This window comes from Mastigoproctus giganteus, chromosome 11 (assembly GCF_048544385.1).
Source record: "Mastigoproctus giganteus isolate SK-2022 chromosome 11, ASM4854438v1, whole genome shotgun sequence".
Taxonomy (NCBI): Eukaryota; Metazoa; Arthropoda; class Arachnida; order Uropygi; family Thelyphonidae; genus Mastigoproctus; species Mastigoproctus giganteus.
Genome location: NC_143585.1, coordinates 39,795,299 through 39,810,087, shown reverse-complemented (window position 1 = coordinate 39,810,087; position 14,789 = coordinate 39,795,299). Strand labels below are relative to the sequence as shown.

The following is a 14,789-nucleotide window of genomic DNA, read 5'->3' as shown; positions in this document are numbered from 1 at the left end:
TCCTGACACTTTGATTTGCCTATTCAGTGATAATCACATAATCATCACTTGAGCACCTCTGTTGACACTGAGCAGCACAATGCAAATTGCACACTAACAATCCATAGCAATTACTGCTATATTTACTACCTATCCATTATTAGTGTTAATAGCAATATTTTACTTTACTACCAAGACTCAGAGTATTTTACTTATTATTAAATATGCAGCATGCCACTGAAACTTGGCTTTATGGTGGGAGGGAGATGCCGGAAACTTTGCTCTAGAGACTAAACATGGGTTTCACCACTTCAAGCCTCCAATAAGCAAAGTGGTGGTATTTCACCGGTTGATGAAAGTCATCTACCACCTGCCCATACTACCAACTTTTCACGTAAGATTTCCAATATTCTCGTGTCTTTGCAGCTTTTAGATACATTTACTTTTCTTATGGATTGTATTATGTTTATTTATTGATTGACTTTAAACCCACGTTTAGGTGGCTCTATTCATTTTGTAGTGCAGAGAATATTGAACATATGCTAAGTATACATAAGTATATTGAGGTGCTTAAAGGGGGGGGATTTAAGGCCTCAGGTTACCCTTAAGGTGTCTACTCTCCAGGCTGAGAAGATGTGGACTGCAGAGCATGAAGATTAAACTCCTTAGGTGTGACTTGAACAAGATTCACTCCTCAAGGCAAAATGAATGGGAGTGATATATTTATGCTGGCAGATGATAAAAAAAGGTGGTACATATAACATCTTTGACAGAAAATTAGATCCCACGAAGTTCACCTTTGGGCATCGTGTTGTTGATCATTGGAACAAGTTGAATCTCAAGGTGATTAAGGTAGAGAGTTGAATATAATTCAAGGCATAATTGGATGGTTACTTTTTAATGATGAACAAATTGTGATTAATATTTTTGCTTTATTTGACTGATGCAAAATAAGTTTGCTTCTTTGTATTGTTTAGCCTGATTAATAAATTCTAATACTGTATGTGCATTCATACAGTATGTATGTATTAATCAATCTAAATGATGCAAGAGAGAGAGGCACCTCCGTAGCCAGGTGGGAAGGAGCAGCAGTGCATAGCACACTCTTCTTGATTAGACCGGGTTCGAGCCTGTCACCACCAAATACGGAGGATGCGGAAAGGTCAGGGAATGACCGCCGCATATCCCGGAGCAATATGGCCTTAGTTGCTAATGCTCCTAAAAACCAAACAACAACAAACAGCAAGAGAGAGAGAGAGAGAGAGAGAGAGAGAGAGAGAGAGAGAGAGAGAGAGCTACTAATTATTTTCCTTTAAAATATTTTTGGAAATGTATGGCTTGCTTAAGTATTGATTTCTTTTCCGTGAATTTTGTTTTCTCCAAATGTACTGGGTGTTAGACTACTGTTGCAAGGGGAAATATGTAATAAAAACCTTCCATCATTTTAAGGGTGGAGAAAGTATGTATTGTCACTTGAAGCTCTACAAATTATTCATCAGATGTCACTTTGTTTTAAGCTTGTGAACAGAACATTAACAGTATCTAATAGCAGTTAATTTGTATACAAAATGTGAAAGCCTGGTTGTTTTATCTTGAGAGTAAAGACTATAATATAATCTGTAGTAAAACTCACAGAATTGTGTTTCCTTAAAATTAAATTCTTTTGATAAAATTATGTCTCTGTTTTTGGAATTTGACATTTATCCCTTTGATATTATTCACATTGTTCATAACTAACAGAGTCACAGTTATCCATATTTCTGTTATAGGATGTATTTTAAAAGTTTTGCAGCTTTATTAGTTATATATTAGATTATTATAAAATATTATATTATAATTTTGTAATTAAATATTTAATAGCTATTGAATTTATTTTTTAAATGGCCTCATGTATTAATTTTTTTTTTCTTGTTTGTATTTGTAGATAGAGGCAATGATAACTGGCTAATAAAATATACATCACCTGAAAGAGAAGGTACTAGCTTAGTAAGTGTTATTCAGAATTTCTAAAGAAAAATAAAAATAATAATTAGTTATGCAATAGCATAATCACACACCAATTAGCTCATCCTACTATAACATGCCATCTTAAAATTCATGTTTTGAGTTATGCACATATTTATTTAATTTGTAACTGCTGAATGACTATGATCATTTCACTTTATGGTTGTTCGTGAGTGCACGTTGCATATTTTGATTTATATATTTTGTGTGCAAAAATCTATGCAGTTCCTACACCGGTGTTCAAAGAAAGTGCATCACCCCCTTAAAATTGTAATTGTCATCTGAATAACGTAAGTATATGGCAGTATTTCTTACAGATTGCATCAGATAAGATTAACATGCGTATTTTAAAAATATGATGACACAATATTGCATCAGCTGTTACTTTTAGCTATATAAGCATGCTCTGCAAGAGTTGCAGTCATTCCTTGCTTGTGTCAGGATGGAGAGTTACATCCAGTTGATGCCACAAAGAAAGACTGCTATTTGCTTGACATGAGGAAGGATGTTCTTCCTGTCATATATTGCTTATAGAGTGTCTTGTAATCAGTTGACAGTGAGTAGATTTCTTTCCAAACTCAAGAATACTGGTTCTGCTGATAGGAAAAAAGGAACCAGACGCAAACGAGTCTCTATGCCAAAACAGGACCGCGTTTTGAAGCACTTATGCCTTAAAAACCATAAAGCTTCTTCGTCTGAGCTGAAAAGAGAATGGGAAGAACATAGAGGAGTGGTAGCAAGTGCAGTAACAGTCAGAAGATGCCTCTTCAAAAATGGACTTATAGCCTGTCCAATGAAAAAGGCCCAATTAATTTGATGTAAGGAGCATGTCAAATGAACTCCCGAACAGTGGAAGTCGGTTATTTTCTCGGATGAGAAGAAATTCAACCTGCATGGCTCTGATGGGAGACAAACGATTCGCTGTAGACGTGGTAAAGAATACCATCCAGACTGTATGGTGTCTACAGTGAAATTCCCTAACAGCCAAATCATATGGGGGGTGCATTTCGTATCGCGGAGTAGGTCACCTGCAGTTTATAAAAGGTTCCGAAATGCCAATGGATACCTGGCTATGTTGGAAGGCAAATTGCTGCCGACCATTAGAGACCATTTCAACCTGCCAAGTAACTGCATCTTTCAGGACAACTCTGCTCCTTGTCATCGGGCAAAAAGTTTATATATTTTGTGTAAGTAGGCACTTCTATAGTTACTTTAGCTTCATTCTGCCTTAGAGGTTTGACAGTAATGTGTTTACATTTGTCACAGATGAAAAAATGGTTGGAAGAATGGTTCATTACAACTGTTAGCTGGCCAGGAAACAGCCCGGACCTGAATCCTATAGAGAACTGTTGGCATCGTGTGGAATCGGCAGTCACCAGAAAGAAACCAAAGACCCTTAATGAACTTCAGGAAGCCATAATTCGTGTTTGGAACCATGAACTATCAGTCGATTATCTTCAGAAATTGATCTTGTCAATGCCTCAACGGTGTGCTGCTGTCATCAGGGCCAGAGGTGGTTCAACTAAATATTAGTTTGCGCCTGGTGAACTTTTCATTTTGTTTTCCATTTAAAATGATAAACTGAAGCAAATTGAGGGGTTCTGATAACATTTCAGCCATAATTATCATGTTTACCAAAACCATTGTATAAAGGTTGCAAATGCCATTTTGCAATATAATATATTGTACTATTCTTACTGGGTGGGGGGAAAAAAAAAAAAAAAATCGGTCAACTACGGAGTGCCAGGCACTCAGGATGAAGGGTCTGTAGTCACGAATGGTTGTTAGTGTAGTATCTCAAATAGAAAGCTTTATGGTAACTGAAAATAGTTTCTAGTACCCCGGCTTGGCCTAAAACTGAGGAACTAACGAAAATGTTGTCTATTTGAGTCTTTCCAGTTGTTGTGAATGACAAGGTGGGAGAAGAGACTCAGACTTCTTCTTGGAGAAGCAATTAAATTCTTGGGGGAGAAGCGACTGGCAGGTGAGGGCTGTGCAAGACTCCGTGCAGGTGCCTCCCCACCACCCCCGCCTCAACATGGGCTCTCTGAGTACCTCATTGCCGGGACAACTCCAGCTTTGAAAATTGTTAAAAAAATACTTCTCATTGCAAAATTTATAAATGACCTTTATAGAATTATTAACTAACTATTTAGCAACCTTTTTGTCACCAAAAGGAGAGTTACTTAGTACAAAGAAGCACGCTATCGAAGTGCAATAAAAAATTTGTTTTTTTAATTTTAACACAAAAAAAGTAAATGATAGATTTCAATTGGAATAGTTTTCCCTTGATAAGCATCAAATAACGCATAGCTAATATGATTTTTAAAGTTTTAGCTCCCTTAGCGACGGAAATAGAGGGGGGACACAAAAATTACTCACATCTTCCTGTCTTGTGCCGCCATTTTTAATTTTAAAAATTATATTTTAAACCTACTTATTGAGCTCTTTCCAATGGTGTATAATAAGCTATAGGTTGTCGACAACATTTTTGCCCCCCCCCCAAATTTACCCCCCCCCATTTCTCAGACAAATTTTTGTCAACAACGATCAATATGGTGTTATGATGTACAAACCCATGCAAAATTTCAGGTCAAATAGGTTGAGTGGTTCCAGAGATACAATGCTGTGATAGATGGAAGGACAGACAGACAAACAAACGAGTGACATTATAAGGGTCCTTCGTTGGACTACGGACCCTAAAAAGGGGGTATAGTTGAAAAAAAAATGAAAAGCGTTAAATACTGAAATAAAAATGAAAGTTTAAAAGTTTTGGTGAAAATGGTTTAAAACATGGATCCAGACGGTGAAAGAAACTGTACTTTCAAATTGAATGATCTGAGGAGCAGTTACAGATTTATTTTGTGGGGGGGGGATGTATGCTAGGCTACTGGCTTTACATTTATTCTTTAAAAAACTGGCATAGTACAAGATCCCCTCTCCCACCTTCCTCTGATTGAAAAATTAGCCATTGAAACAATATTGCTCATATGCATTTTACTTCAGTAAATTTTTATTTAATGATTTTTGCACTTTGCTGTGTTCTTTACCCATCATAATGTAATATGCATGGAAAAAATAAGTTTTGAAGATGGAATATATCCTTTATTGTTATGTGAAAATGTGCATGCAGTACTGCACATTTTACTACACGTCGTTTTTTTTTTTTTTTTTTTTTGTGGGACATATGTCATGCATTATGGCAGGATGAGCTGTATACTCTCACAAAGGCATTTATAAATTCCTCTGATATACTAGTGAAATATATCCAACTGGCTGTAAAGTACATAAAACTATAAACTTGTCAAAGGAGAACCAGAAATGTCAGTAACAGCTGATACATGTTACACTATCAAATTTAATTTCAGAAAGGTTTGATTGTCAGATGACTTGTCAGTTGTGTGCCACTGCATGTTGTACCATTCACACGAACCTTCCAAAACTGTAGTTAATGTAAAAGATGGAAGAGAAATGCTGATGGAGTTGGCAAGATATGACTCAATTAATAACACAAAGTAGATGCAATTCTGAAATTAGAGCAAGAATCCAACAAGCAGAATCTGCTACTTTTCATAGGATTTGAACCTAGACCTCTGGTTCAAATCCCATTGGAGACTGGCAGAATACTTGAAGGGCTTTCCATTGAGGACTAGTTATTTGATCTCAGATGGTGGCAAGTAAGATTTTCTTCATGAGTTATTCAAAGTGTTTCAGCCTGCACAATTTACATATTAGTTTATGAACATATGCTTGTATAGACATAATACATGGTTTTGATATGCCAATGTGCCAAAAAACTAAAAAGATCAACATATGATTTTAATCTCAAAAATGTAATGACCTGGCATAATAATAAAATTGATTTTGAACTACAAATGCTTTAATTTCATTCCTATATAAACATGAGTGCTGTACTCTAAAGAAAGAATCTGCAAGAAGAATCAAATCTTTTGAATTTCTTTGTTAATTCAGAAGACCAAATGGACACTTGATTAACAATTATTATATTTAGTAATAACAAATGTGCTGATAAAGTTAAAAACACTGACATAAATCAGTGAAAACATAAATGTATGTAGTACAGTCAGTCGCAAGTAAGCGATTTGAAGTCTTTTTTTTTTTTTTTTGAAGCCAGAAGAATCGAAGTGTTGTTAGCCTTTGTATCAATCTTATGTATAGAGGTGGGGGGAAGAGAGATTTTTGCCTATCCAACATAATATAAAAGAAAGTTAGAATTTTAATTATCTAGGCTGTAAATGCAAATTACAAGTGTTAAATTTGATAATTTGCTCTCTGTTTCCCAGTACTGAATGAAGTACTATTGTTCTGAATGAAGCAAGTGGTCACACACTTGCTTCATTCAGAACAATACTAGGTAGTGTCCTTGGCTTGATTTCTGCTTTAGCATAGATCATTGATTTCTACATTGCTGCCAGGTGTAAGTATTCCATTATTGTCATGTGCTACCTCCTAAGTCATCTGGAGCAATATTTCAGAATGTCAAGGAAAGGGTAATGCTAATGAAGAACCCAAATTAAAAAGGCCAGTATTGATCCCCTTGATGAAGCAAAATATTGCACATGATGTGAAACAAATGACAGAGGAGCATTAAATTCATTTCAGAAATATGCTCCAGTTAGTGTATTTTCCATTCAACTAGAATTATATAAGAAAACTTCTGTTGATGAACTGCTGCACACAAACTGTTGATAAAAGTTGTCAGTGTCCTAGCTTGATTACTGTAGTGTAAAGTTCCCAAAAATCTGAATGCTGGGTGGTAAATGGTTGGGGGAAAGGAAGTTATGGATTGATTAGTTCTGCTGAACATTGTCAACTTCTAATAGATGATTTCTGGAAACAGCCAGGAGAGCAGTTTGCATAAGCACTATCAAGCAGCGCCTCCATAGCCAGGTGGGCAGGAGCAGCAGTGAGTAGCACACGCTTGTTGATTAGATCGGGGTTCAAGCCGTGACCACCAAATACAGAGGATGCGGAAAGGTCAGGAAATTACCACCGCATATCCCCGGAGCAATATGGCCTTCGTTGCTAATGCTCCTAAAAACCAAATAACAACAACAACTATCAAACATTACAGCTGCTTGGTGGATAAAAAGTTACTAACTTAATAAATTAAGGATTTCGACCTTATCTGCAGTATCTGTATAGATCTGTGTTTTTCATGTGTGGGATGTGGTGAGAAAGTATATAGATTGAAGTATATAGTTTTGAATGTCACTTAAAAATGTATTTCCTTTAATGAACAAATTGCCTTAATTTTTCTGGTACATGCTGCCATCTCATATCTGTATTTCCACTAATTGTAGATCCAGTTTATAATAGATGGCAGCACAAAAATAGCTTTGAGAATTGGAGGACAAGATCAAACCTGTTAACTTCAGTTGTCTAATTTCTGTGTACAAAAGCAGAAATTGAAGAATTTCTATGGAATGCAGATCTAGAATTTTGATAAAGCCAAATGAAATAATACATAAATAGATGTAGAGAATATTATGCATCAAAAAAAAAAAAGTAAAGACCGGTTTATTTACAATCTTTTTTTAAAGATTTTTTTACAATTTTTTAAAGTTTTAATTTTTTTTTTAAATTTTGATTTGATTTTTGATAATTTTATTGTAGTATTCATCAATACAGTAAAATAAGAACATATTAACATTTTAAAACATTTAATCTTCAAAGTTTTTATTTTTACAGAATTTCAAAATTCCACAAAAAAAATCACTACATAGTCTATAACAACAAAAATTCACTGTGGGTGACCTACCTACATGCAGCAGACTCACTACTGAAAGGATTAATTGTATTGTGTCTCTTTTAAAAACAAATTTGTTGTGACATTATTATACTGCTAGTTTGAAATATGCTAGTTTGATAACAAAATAATTGTTATCCCTGCAGCAGGTGCCTAAAAAAAAATCACACAAGCACATATGCTATTTGCTGTATGCTAAACTCACTATTTTTGTGGAGAAAAAAAAAAAGAAAAGAAAGAACAGTTTAAAATGTTGCATTTTAAAATTTCTTTAATATTTTTATTAACAGCAGTCTTATTATCCAAAAAACATATTTCCCAACTACCTCATTCCAGTGGACAATGTTATGGAGTGGTGAAATCAGAGCTGAAAGCAGAAATCTATTGAAAAATAGTAAAATAGTTGCTATTGCATATAAAACTGCTCAACTTATAAAGATAATACAGTGTGAAATATTTTTTGAATAAGTTTAAATCTATATTTTATTTATATAATTTTGCTTGGATTTTAATGATTAAAAGTGAATATTGAATTAAGTTTTTTGGTAGTAATAAATGAAAGAAAATTTTAGTAAGAATAAGATCAACTAGACTAAAGTGGGTGGGCCTCGACATGGTGGTTTGCTTCTGGATGGAAAACCACCACAATGGAGGGAAAACGCCCCAGGGGTAGACCAAAAAAGACCTTCATCGAGATGTTGATGAATGAAGCAGGACTTCAAAACTTTGAGGAACTAAAACAAATGGCACAGGAGAGACAAAGGTGGTGACAGCTCATCAGAGGAACTGACCAGTCACAAGACCGAATTACTGATGATGATGTTGATAATGATGATAAACGAAGTGGTTGGATAAACTGTTTCAAACTGATATTTGTTTTCATGCCTTTAACCGTAAAGTAATTAGTATATCGATAACTGTGTTGTCTTGAATTTAACAGCAAGTAGAATTTCATCTGTTAAGTAACATTGTGATCTGTAATAATCAAGATAGAAAAAGCTTGGTTGCCTTAAGAAGCACTACTTATAAACAAATATGATTACCAAAATGCTGTTCTGTTGTTTAAAATAAGGCACCACCATTTCATCCTGTTTCGAGACTTGCTGATCTCTCATTAGATAGCAGTTGAGCTTCATTAGTGCACGGAGTTATCTTAAGACATTATTGTTCATGCTCTCTTGAGTACTACGACCATAGCATTACACATGGCAATTGAAATTCTGTTGCCTGCTAAATTCATAAGGGCAAGAGGTAATTCTTGAATGTGATGTAATTCTTGATGTGCTCATTTACTTCACAGACCATATGGTTTTTGCTATATTAAATAATGAGTTTTAACTTCTTTATACCACATGGCAACTAATACAGACATGCTTCATTATTTACAAGCTATTGGAGATATGTTAATTGAGAACACCCAGAATCTGATGTGAGACTGGTAAATCTCAAAACAGTCTGTCATAGCAGTATATTAAATAAATCAGTATATCTCATATATTAAACAAAAGGCAAAACAGTAGCCCTTCAGTGATGTTATTTATTTAAAAATAGTAGCATTTCTCAAGATAATTTGTGGAAATTTATGCTATATTTAGTGCTAAGACCATAGCATTTTCTTATAGTTGAAATTCTGCTAGCTGCCAAATACATAAAAAGACAGGATAGCCATCAATATACTAATTTACTTTATAGGCCTTATGGCTCTTGCTATATTAAAAACCGAAGTTTTAACTTTAAATTGTTTTGTGTTCATTTTGAACTGTAGGAAGAGGTTGGATCTAAGAAAAAGAAGTTACTAACAACAATAACAACACATGTAAGTTGAGCTCTTACTTTGTCACAATTCTTATTTTAGTGTGCAGTTAATAAGATCACCAAATAACTTTATAACATTTTATAGCAAATTGACATGCATTCATATACAATACCCTGCCACCTCTGTAATAATTTCATTCTGTTTCAATTTCATGCCAAATTGGCTGCTTGTTTGCATTACTATGAGTGGAGGACCAGACTTAAATCTGATTTAGTTTGGTGTTAGTTTTCAAATAATTTCTTTGTTTAGTTGCTTCCAGAAATTGGGATTTTCTTTAAAAATTCTCTGTCCAAATGATCGTAAATATTCTTAACAAGTTTAAATTGAAGATTTTTTGGACCCAAGAAAGAGATTGAATGCCATTATTTTTCCTCTTCCAGGCTTTGAGTTACATAGATATTTGAGATATGAGATATTTGTTCTGTAGTGGGTCATAAATAAGTGATAAGTGGTGAAACCACTTATCACTTATTTAGAGGTCTGGGTCCTTGTAGACTGGCGCTTCCGTAGCCAGGTGGTCAGGAGCAGCAGTGCGTAGCACATGCTTCTTGATTAGACCGGGGTTCGAGCCCATGACCACCAAATACGGAGGATGCGGAAAGGTCAGGGAATGACCACCGCATATCCCCGGAGCAATATGGCCTTAGTTGCTAATGCTCCTAAAAAACCAAATAACAACAACCTTGTAGACTGGAAGAATTCTTAAAGACTTATTTGATGGGAGTTGTAGTTAGCCAACTTCAGGTGCAGGGAATACAGCATTTTCTCATGTATTCTGGGTTTTAAGTCTGAACAATATGCATATGGGCTTGTGAATACACACATCTATAGATATAATACAACAAAACTGCATGAAGAGTGCTATAAGAACTGGTGTAATGTGACTTGAGCTCTGAAATTCCCACGGATAAGGACTATTTAACTGTTCTTTTCAAATGAGACATTCAGTTCTTAACTGCTGCATTCTCTATGCTTGGTATATGAAACTGTTTCATATTTGATAACATACATTTAAAATCCATTTATATCTTTTTTGGATATAATCATCTCTTCAAATATGTAAGTATTGATCTGTAATATACTGCCCCCGTTTGAAATATTCCCCTTTTTGCTATATGTACATAACATAACTTAAGAAATAGGTAACTACAAAAATTTATTAGACCCTTTCTTTTAGTCATTCTGAAAATTAATGTTACTTAATGTTGGTTAAATTCAGGTTATAGCTGTATCACAGTATAAAAAAATTGCAACATGCTCAGTCTAAACAACCCAACCCTATTTCCAATTCTATTTGTTTTCTATAATGAAAGTTTTTCATTTTTGAAGACAAATAGAATTTGTATAAATCTCATTTACAGTTTTTGGCAGTGTAGCAAGTAACATAATCAAATTCATGTATATAATCCGCCATAATAACAAACTTAACCTTAACCCCTTACCTTACATTAATCCTATTTTCTTATTAGAAGCTTATTGTGATAACTTCTTTTTTTATAAACTTATAGGCAGAGTGAAGTGTAGATTAAGTATATGTTTAGGTTTTTAAACATGCATTTATTGACCTGTTCTTTTTATTCACAACTTTAATAGTACTTAACATATACTGAGTTATAGTATTGAATTATTGCTGGTTTTAACTATAGTGAAAAAAAATAGATATAGGGTTTGGATCTTTACAATGCTTGAATAATTTTTTAATTAGCTTAATTTAATGTAGAACCTGTACTGATAATGCCTCTTAATGAATCAAAACTAGTCCACCACAGCTGTTTAGATTAAAGTTATTGGTTGTTAATGTATTTATATGATAACTAGCAAAGTATGGTGTTGGTAGATTTATATCAGATAAACTCTATAGTGGCTAAAAAGGAATGAATTTTTTATTTCAGAAATTGCCCCCAATATGGTCCACAATAATCACATGCAAAATTGCGTAACTGGTTGTTTCTCAATATGTATTTGAATAGGGTTAAGCTTAATTTTGGTCGTCATACTTCACCATCTTTCTGTTGTGAATTCAATAATATTCATATTCTGTTTAGAACAGCAGTCACCACCCTTTTGCACAAGCCATCGGGAGATCAAAGCTCTCACAGCTGGCACATTCATCCAAGTTCATTTCCCAGCATGATGGGAAACCTTTTGGTCTCTGACAACAGTTATATGCATTTCAGTAAGGAAGTTGGATTCTATTTCAATGCAGGTAGTAGCAGTAGTGGCATGTGATACAAGAAAGCAAGTGCTCATACACTATGCAGCATTATGCAGCATCAGCCAAAAAAAAAATTGACAAAACAAATCTGTCTAAATGTTTGTCCAGTTCCTCCTTAAATTAATTTAACCTATCAACTTCCACAACGACAGATGGAAGTTTATTCCAGCAATTAACCACCCGCTGGCTAAAGGCAAATTTCCGCACATCTATTCTATATCTGTCTTTCCTCAATTTGAATTTATGCTCCCTTTGGTTTGTAATTTGAACAAGTAGAAGAATCCCATAAGAATTCAGCATGCTCAACCCATTCAAGGCCTTATACACCTCAGTCAGATCACCTTGCAGGTGCCTAGTCTCCAGCCGCTGCAATTTGCAGAACTTAAGCCTATCTTGGTAAGAGGATCCCTTCATTCCCCTCACCAGTCTTGTTGCCCTTCTCTGTACACGCTCAAGCAAATCTACATCCTTCCTAAAATGAGGCCTCCAGACCTGTACGCAGTACTCAAGGCATGGCCTGACCATTGCCTTATACAGAGGGACAATCACCTCCTTTTCCCTGCTAGCAAAATTCCTATATATCATTGACAAAACCCCATGACCTGCCCTGGCAGCCTGTCTGCATTGCTCAGAAAACTTCATCCTGACTGCACAATTACTCCCAGGTCTTTTTCATTTTCTACCACCTTAAGTGTAGTATCACATAGTTGGTACGTTTCTCTGGGGTTACTTTTTTTTTTTTTTTTTTTTTTTTTTGTTATTATTTGGTTTTTAGGAGCATTAGCAACTAAGCCATATTGCTCAGGGGATATGCGGTCGTCATTCCCTGACCTTTCCGCATCCTCTGTGTTTGGTAGTCACGGCTTGAATCCCGGTCTAATCAAGAAGCATGTGCTACGCACTGCTGCTCCTGCCCACCTGGCTATGGAGGCGCCAGTCTCTGGGGTTACTTCTACCCATATGCAGTACTTTGCATTTCTCAAGGAGGATGCGAAAAGGTCAGGGAATGACCACCCATATCCCCGGAGCAATATGGCCTTAGTTGTTAATGCTCCTAAAAACCAAATAACAAACAAACAACAAACAAACAAACATTTGTCAAGGTTAAACTTCAGTTGCTACTTCCCAGCCCATCTGCCCAAATTTTTTAGATCCTGTTGCAGTAGCACACTGCCATTACTGTCATTAACAACCCTGCCAACCTTTGTATCATCTGCAAACTTCGACACTAAGCCTGATATACCTTCATCAATATCATTGATAAATATACAAAACAACAGTGGACCCAACACCGAACCCTGTGGGACTCCATTAATAACATTAGTCCATGAAGAGCAGCACCCATTGATTACCACCCTCTGTCTTCTCCCACTCAACCATCCATTTATCCATTGTAGCAACTTACCCGTAATACCATTCTGCTCCAATTTGTACAGTAGTCTTCCATGCACTACAGTGTCAAAAGCTTTCCTGAAATCCAAATATATGATATCAAAATTATTTTTTGCATCCAGTTCCTTTGTAACCACATCATAATAACCAATCAAATTTGTCAGACAAGACTTACCCTTAACAAACCCATGCTGTGTCTGAATTATTGCTGCAGTTTTGTCTAGATGATCCTGCAATGCATCTTTAACCAATAACTCCATTATTTTACCCGGAACAGAAGTTAAACTAACTGGTGTGTAATTACTTGTCACCCTTTGATCCCCCTTTGTGAATTGGGAATACCTTTGCACATCTCCAGTCCGTGGGAACCTCCCCTGAGTCCAAGGATGCTCTTATAATTATGGCTAAGGGTATGCTTACTTCCTTTTCTGCCTCTTTTAACATAACTGGATAGATCCCATCCACCCCAGGTGCCTTTCTTATGTTTAACTTCAACAATTTCTCCTCCACTTTGCTCTCAGTTATTACAAAATCATTAAGCACCCTGCTACAATTTGATAACCTTCTGGCATTTTCAAACCTTAACTCCTCATGTCTGAATGTAGATACAAAAAAATTGTAGGTGGTAGATGACTTCCATCAACCGGTGAAATTCCACCACTTTGCTTATTGGAGGCTTGAAGTGGTGAAACCCATGTTTAGTCTCTAGAGAAAAGTTTCCGGCATCCCCCTCCCCCCATACTTCTCCTTCAACCCATGCACGGTACTAAGTACTATAAGTTTTGATACCTTTCGTGTTTGGGGTTTCATAAAAAAAAAAAAAAAAAAAAAAATACTCACTGAGTTTGTTTGCTATCGGAGCAGGATCATCAACAGTCAAACCATCGATAGTGGACCGATCAGATTTATCCCCGTCCTTTTAGAGTTTATATAAGTAAAGAAATCCTTGCTGTTTTTCATAGCATCCTTTGCCAAAGATTTCTCGTAACCTGCCTAACCTCCTTTGTGACTTTATTACAGGCTTCTGTGTCGCCTGATAATTTATATGCATCCCATGCATTTTTCTTCTCTGTCACGAGTCTCATTAGTTAATTTAATAACCATTTAAGCCTAAACCTTGAACAATATTTCTTAATAGGTATGAAACTTTTAGTAGCTTCCACGATTAATTCCTTGAATGCTTCCCACTTAGAATTTGCTGTTTTGTAACATCATCGGTTGATCCCACTGTACAGAATTTAAAAACTGTCTGAGATCACTGTACTCACCTTTACGGAAGCAAAAACCCTTTCCTTTACCCCTGATGGTAATTATATTTTTAAGTAAATCCCACATCAGTACACTGTGATCACTGCCACCTAGTGGTTCCTTTATCTGCAAATTATTAATACACAAATGATCACTGCTGATAACCAGATCAAGAGTATTACCCTCTCTGGTTGCCTCTTGAATATGCTGCTGCAAAACACAATCATCCAATAAATCCACAAAAGTCTTATTAGTGTGTGAGTGACCAATCCACAAGTTCCAGTCATTAATGGGAGGTTAAATATCTTCCCAGTCTGGAAAGTCAATATCTGGGAAGTTAAAATCCCCCATTATAAGACATTCCG

The 14,789-nt window shown here is 35.6% G+C and overlaps 1 protein-coding gene across 6 annotated transcripts in view; it reads left to right on the top strand.

Annotated features, from left to right (window-relative positions):
* The window catches only part of LOC150077936 (phosphatidylinositol 4-kinase type 2-alpha-like), an 87,872-nt gene that overhangs the window by 40,458 nt on the left and 32,625 nt on the right, over positions 1-14,789 (top strand). For 2 of the 6 annotated variants that reach the window (XM_090385111.1, XM_090385112.1), the window contains exon 5: positions 1,904-1,971. In XM_090385111.1, the coding sequence (XP_090241237.1) occupies positions 1,904-1,971 (68 nt within the window). Of the gene's footprint in view, positions 1-1,903; positions 1,972-5,302; positions 5,327-6,643; positions 6,664-9,518; positions 9,570-14,789 lie in introns of all 6 variants that reach the window. The other 4 variants (XM_090385109.1, XM_090385113.1, XM_090385115.1 and 1 more) reach the window with 4 other exon arrangements.